The sequence below is a fragment of the Pinus tabuliformis genome, chromosome 8 (assembly GCF_031772625.1).
Source record: "Pinus tabuliformis cultivar Carrire ecotype Pingquan chromosome 8, CPIR1, whole genome shotgun sequence".
In the NCBI taxonomy this organism is placed as follows: Eukaryota; Viridiplantae; Streptophyta; class Pinopsida; order Pinales; family Pinaceae; genus Pinus; species Pinus tabuliformis.
The window spans coordinates 1,560,065,309-1,560,072,491 of record NC_142294.1 but is presented as its reverse complement, the minus strand read 5'-3'; the positions used below and the strand labels follow the sequence as shown (position 1 = coordinate 1,560,072,491).

The following is a 7,183-nucleotide window of genomic DNA, read 5'->3' as shown; positions in this document are numbered from 1 at the left end:
AAATTGTGCTTGAAATATTGTTGCAAACTCACACATTTTAACAAGTCTTTCGATGACCTTTCCTCTAGAGTCACCTAATTTGATGAATTTGTAAGACCGCTAACTTAGTGATTTGAAATGTATACATTAGTTCTCTCAATTTTCCATGTCTTTTAGTCTATTTCCAAAGCCATGAAAAAACTTTGTTTCCAAATTTGTTAATATATTTCAACTCTGGAAAATGGGATGAAGCCTCATTGGTTGTTAATGTGTCCCTATGAGCTATGCAATGGATAACTAATAAATGAGGAGCATACAAAGCTTAGAAGATAAACCTTCATGAATACCCCTCATGGACGATGCACCATCTAAACCAAAACTAGCAAACTTCATCAAATATAAATCCATTTATGCTAAAAGAGTTCTCACTAGATCATACATACATTGAGTTATTCCATCGTTTATTTGAAGCAAACATATCAACTTTATTAAACATTGACCTCTTCCTCCATTTGTAAAATATGTAATATAAACAATTAATTGATGTTCCATAATTTGATCAGTGCTTTCATCAACTAAAATTGAGTAAAATGGGCTATGTAAAATCTCCTCTTTTAGTTTGTTCCAATACACCTCTTTAGCAACTCGAAGAAACTCTTTTCTTGGTGTGGTATTTGTGTATGTAGAATATTCATCTGTTAGAAGCATGTATGATGCGCATTTATACCTATTCAAGTCACATATTGACTTATACATTTATAAAGATAAATCATGTATAGCAACAAAATACATGTTTTCAATCACTGATATAATTCTCTCATTCTCAACATCTATCATTAGTTCTACATGTTTAGTGATTGGAATATTGCTTCGTTTGTTTTTTCCCTCCAAAAGTTGTAAAAAACAATTATGAGCTTTTGATTTTGCATGGCCACTTAGACCATTAACTTGAAGAGTGGTAGTTCCCTCTTTTGCAAATGGAGTCACACTTTTAAATTCAACACATCAAGAACATTTTATCCTTTCATCACCATTACAATATTTTACAACATAAGCCCATGGGAATCGTGTACTTAATTTAAATTTGAATATTATTTTGTGTTTCTTTGATGTGTTTTCTCTTTCAACAAGCTCTAGAGTGTTTGATTCATCATATTCATGTAGATGAACATCAACTTCATTTTGAATATTACATGGTTGATTAGAATGTTGTGCAAGGCCAAATGATTCAACAATTGACAATTGTCTTTTATCCTTCTTAGGACGACCAATAGGAGACATTTTTCAAGATTTACACCTATTAAATAAATAAAAACAATAGAATAAGTAAATACATAAATTAAAAATCCCTTAGCAAGATTGAGATAGACAAAATTCAACCTTAGCAAGATGCCATAGGATTTGACTATAGATTTCTTGATAGGTTATTCATTGCTTTGTTGAATTATGTTTTGTAACATTCAAGGAAACATGTAGCTTTATGATAAAGAACAAACACTTCATGAAAAATGTTACTTGGATAAGAAATCCGTATGGATTTAAGCAACGAAGAAAAACAAGCAAGAGCTTTATGAGAGCGGTATAGTTGTGGACTCCAATACCCTGTGTATAATATAGACATTCTTTTCATAGTTGGTAGATTCATATAATTATGACAATAAAAAATTCCCCTGTTAACAATGTAGAAAAAAACTCCAACACCCATGCCTAGGATAGAAGGATGGCAAGCAGTTGCATTCATAGTATCTAGCCACACTGTTGATTTCCTGGGGTGTGGATTCTATGGTTCCCATGATACATTGTGTGACCAGGAAGGTTGGCATTACTTCAAGGAGTGTTGCATTAAAGAATCCATAGAATGAAAAACCAAATGCTAATGAAGATATGAGGAGGATAATGAAGAATACCTTATAGTCTAGCGTTGAACGATAACTTTCCTTCAGTGGATGATGGGTTGCAATTCAAATGAAAAAGGAAACAATGGATGCAGGGAAAGAGCATTCACTGATAATCGGGGAGGAGTGAGAGCACACACAATGGGTATTCAATGTGCTACACCGCCCTGTGCTAGGTGTGATAGTACCATGATTGTTGCACGTTACATCATGTTGGCGTAAGTTGGGGGCCTCAAAGAAATGTCCCCAAATCATGATATAACTATTAAATCATATGAGGTCATCTAGACTTTGACTAGTCCCATTTACGAAAGTGTCATTGGCTAACATAATTTATGTGCTAGTCCCAACTCGAAATTCTCATAAATTAAAAAATAATAAATAATAAATAAATAAAATAAAATATTGACAAATTATTAAAAATATTTCCCTTCTTTTAAAATATAAAAATTTAATCTAACTTTATAATTGACCACTAATTTTTATATTTTAAATTATTTTAAATTTTTACGGAGTAAATTTTTTAGCCCTTCTAGGAAGGGCAAGGAGCCCGAGGGATTCCTCGGAAAAGCTCAATTTTGATGGCTGATACGGACCATAAAGTTGAAATTAACAAAATAATATGATTAGCCATTAGAGGCTCACATGGCGTGAAATATACCTGTCCACTAAAACCGAACATCTCATTTAGAATTTCAACAGAAAACCAATAATACCTCGTAAACTACCATCTTGTTTAGTTTACAATGGTGTAAATTACAATAGATATTGGGGAATATGAGATTTTAATATTGTTATATATATATATAAATTTTAATTACAAGGTAAATTTTTTCGAAAGGATTTAGCACAAGTTTTGTGGCCTAGTTACTTTGGTTCAACCCAAAATGTTGACGAAGAGGATTAAAAAATTTTAAAATTGTAATTTTTTAAAGTGTAAATTTTTTGACGAAGAGGATTCAAAAATTTTAAATGTAATTTTTTGAAGTGTAAATTTAAAAGAATGCTCCATTCAACACATTTACAGACATCTAGTCAGATATTCATTTAGAAACAGTTACTTGGTCTATGAAGGTAATATTGGATGAGAAATCCTTTATCATTCAGGATTTCTCATTCCCTGGCGCTTAGTCACTTTTGGTCATCTCCAGATCTGCTTTTATTCCTCTTTTTGTATCTCCCTTCTTGTTTCTATCATCGTACTTGTATGGTATATAAAGGTTTCAACTATCTCTGGTATCATGGGTTCATATCTGAATCCGCATATGGATCATAAAAACTTGCATCTGTTTTATGTGATGTGATTTCTGCTCAGATCGTTTTATTCCCTCATGGAGGGTCACATCCTCTAGTTTTTTGTTACAGGTTAATATTTGTACTATCTGAAACGGTTATATAATCTCAATATAATACAATTATGCTTTTCCTCTCTGCAAAAAAAAATAATAATAAAATAAAAATACAAATAAATAAATATGTATTTTAAAAGATTGATTTTTTTAATATTTAGTAAATTTAAAATATATAAATTTTATATCTCATATATAAAATATTTTTACTTTTAATTTTATTAAAATTTTAATAATACATATAATTACTTATATATACCTTTCGCATTTTCTTTTACATATTTTGTAATTTTTTAATATTATATTCATAACTTTGATTTTATAAAAGTAAAGAGAAAAAAGTTTGTTAAAAGTATTAAGTTTTTATATTTTATTTATTAATTTTAAATATAGAGTTTTAAAATATAATAATTACAAATATGAAACATTATAAAATAGATCTTATCTGTAACTATTATTTAAATTTTTATGTATTATATATTTCTAATTATTTTTATTTATAGCTATATGATTCATTGTGTCGAGGTTCTCTACAGTGTAATATGAGATAAATGTAAGAAGATAAAATAATTGTGAAAGTAAAGAATTTTTAATTTACTTTCTGGTATGAAGAAAATATATAATTTCTTCTACCTGATGTGAAGTTGAAAGATATCATGTAAAAATAATATTATTGATATCATATGACGTGAAATTTTTTATATTTTTAATTGACATATTTTCTACTTCTTAATATAAGGGAGTATGTATTAACATTTTAATATGGAGAATGAATCATAAATAAAGTATTTTAATGTCAACTATTTATATATTATATAATACTAATAAAAATAAAAATAAAAATCTTAGAGTTAAAACATTTTATTAGAGTTTTTTCAAAGCCAACATATAACTATCTTAACTCTAGATCTATCAAGAGCTTAGATGAATCAAATCTCTCCCAATCTTTCCTCAAGTTGTATACTAATAAAAGAAAAAGAAAAAGTAATAATAATAATAATTTACATTTTGGGAGCTTTGATCCCTTTCAACAATTTGGAGTTAAGATGGATCTATGCTAGTCAATTAAATTCCTTAAATTTTTAGATCTAGAATTAAGATGGATCTATACTAATTAATTAAATTCACTATATTTTTATATATTTATTATGTTTATTAGTTATATACGTTGAAATATATATATATATATATATATATATATATATATATATATTAATAATAACAAAATTATATAAATTTATTATTTTTGTTATTTTTCACATTTTACTTTTTAATTGATTTTATCTTAGATTTATTCTTATTATTTCTTCATTTACTAATATTACATCATTTTTTTCATTCCTAATAAATTGTAAAGTACTTCTAAACTTAGTAATAAGAGAGAAATTTAAAATTATAAAAATAAATAATTAGAAATTATTAATTTACTTAAATGAAAAATAATAAGTCTATTCGGATAGATGGTGATCCCTTGCTTTTAAGGCATTCTTTGATGTGAAGATCAGGGGTTCTCAAGGCACTCCTTGATGTGAAGATGAGGGGTTCTCAAGGCACTAGTTGTTGTGAAGTCATAAGTTCAATTCCTTGCCTCGATAGAGGTGATATCTTAGACATGATGAAAATATAATCCCACCATACTTGAAAAAAATAAAAAGAAAATAAAATATTAATTATAAAAAATACATTACTTTTTAAATTATTTCCAATAATGAAATATATATATTATGATAATTTAAATTATTTCAAATAATGAAATATATATAGTTATGGTAATTATGAGGTTTCTTATCCTAAAATCTTTAAGCAACTCAATAGATATTAATATAGGAAACCCAAACGAAACATCAAAAAATAAAATACTAAGAGATTAAAGAAAGAGACCTCCGGCTGCAACATCACTAAGTGTGGTAGAGCCCTAGCCTTAACCCATCCGATATAGTTGTGAATTGGATTTATAATCCTCTTTTATTGTGCCGCATGCCTTCGAATACGGACCGGCGCTCACGTTTAATAAGGCGGCTCCTTGCGATTCGTGAAAAACGCCTTTTTCAGACTTCACATCTAATTCCCGACAGTCGCACATGTGACAGACTGTCAGACACAACCCAGCGGCGGCAGAACCTGATTAATCTTTTGTTATTCGATCCATTGACGGCGGCCATTAAATCGTCATGATTAATCCCTGCAAATTCTTCTTTAAATACGTGTCCAACTCTCCCTTTTTCTGCTGCATATCCATTCTGTAAATTGGGAGAAATTGTATTGCAATTTCCCTAGATGATTTTCACTTGGAATTAGAAATTTAGCAGAGATGAAGGCAGCGGTTCATATTACCAATATTTGGCTGCTCTGTGTTTTCTTGATTTTACAGCAAAACAATTGTGCAGCTGTACGCTCTTCTCTAGCGTTTCATACCAAAGGTTGTTTACTACCCCTCTTTGACATATTTGAATTCAGGCTCCCCAGTTGGGGGTATTTTGTCATATTATCAGCTATGCCTCAATCTTACAGTTGCTCCTTGCAGGTTTCTTTGTGCAGGCCCATGCTCATCTGGGTTCACAGAATTACGAGGCCGACAGAGATCAAGTATTTTCACTTGTTCCCATGTCCAGGGTTTTGTATTTTGGAGTCGATTTTAATTTTATTTAACTAGTTTTAAAATCAGATTTTGAGAATATTTTAGAATTTATTAGGTCAATTAATTGATTTTCAGTTACTTATAACATTTAGAGATATTTTCAGAATCTAGAACCCAAACAATCTAAATCTAAACAGTAAGCAATTGATCTTGATTTCGTTGCAATCCATTATATTTATTATGATCCATTAGATTCCAAAATATTCTTGAAATCTAATTTGAACTGAGTGCTTTAGAATCCAAACAATCTATATCTAAACAGCAGCAAGTAATTGATCTTAATCTCGTTGCAATCCATTATATTCATTATAATCTATTATATTTCAGAATATTCTTAAAATCTAATTTGAACTGAGTGCTCACCAGAGCAAAACTATTGATATTCTTGAAATCTAATTTAAACTGAATGCTCTAGAATCCAAACAATCTATATCTAAACAATCTACTTGATCTTAATCTCGTTGCAATCCATTATATTCATTATGATCTATTATATTCCAGAATATTCTTAAAATCTAATTTGAACTGAGTGCTCGCCAGAGCGAAACTATTGATCATTTACAACTAATGTTGCTGGGCGTTTCTTGACAGGACGAAGGAAAACAGGTTACAAAAGCCAACGAAAAGTTTCACGGCCGGAAATTGATGGAAATAGAGGCAAGAGAATTGATTTATCACGTTGATTATGAAGATCCAACAACCCACCCAGTTACTCCATCTGATGGCTCATCAACACCTTAATGGCCATCATTTTTCTGAACAATTTAGTGTCACATTAACATTCTGAGCGATATATTTCTATGTACCAGAATCGTCACCTCTTTATTTCCAATTAGAAGAAGGTTATGACACGTGATGTTTATGGTGTTCTTGGTTTTCTCTCCTTACCTTTGTAAATTCATTTCTTTGTCACCACAATGAAAATTTCTGACTATTTAAATCCAACGAAATTGCAAATTGATGGCGTGAAACATATATTATATAAATAGTGGTACTTGTATTAAAATATTTGTGTATGATTATGATATTTATTTATTGTATTCTCACAGAGCAAATGATATTGTTTTTTTATTTTGGTCAAACATATTTTGGATTCTGAAATTTTTTTTGAAAAGTAGTTTTTAAAATGGAAATTGTGTTTTTTTAATGGGTTGATAATTATTTTTATGTATTTTTAAATTGAATTATGAGATACAAAAATTATATTACAAAATAAAAAATTATTGACCAGGTGTAATACTTTTGTACAATAAATTATTAGATAGTTGTCCATTATTTTTTTATGTAAAAATGTCATGTAGTTAGCTATCCACCATAATTTA

The 7,183-nt window shown here is 29.1% G+C and overlaps 1 protein-coding gene across 1 annotated transcript; it reads left to right on the top strand.

Annotated features, from left to right (window-relative positions):
• The first annotated feature begins 5,470 nt into the window (after window positions 1-5,470).
• Window positions 5,471-6,774, top strand: LOC149241922 (uncharacterized). Its single transcript, XM_089367606.1, has 3 exons — window positions 5,471-5,643; window positions 5,748-5,809; window positions 6,453-6,774. Exons 1-3 carry the CDS (start codon window positions 5,535-5,537, stop codon window positions 6,600-6,602), a joined length of 321 nt encoding a protein of 106 aa, XP_089223732.1. The 5' UTR covers window positions 5,471-5,534; the 3' UTR covers window positions 6,603-6,774.
• The last annotated feature ends 409 nt before the right edge of the window (window positions 6,775-7,183 follow it).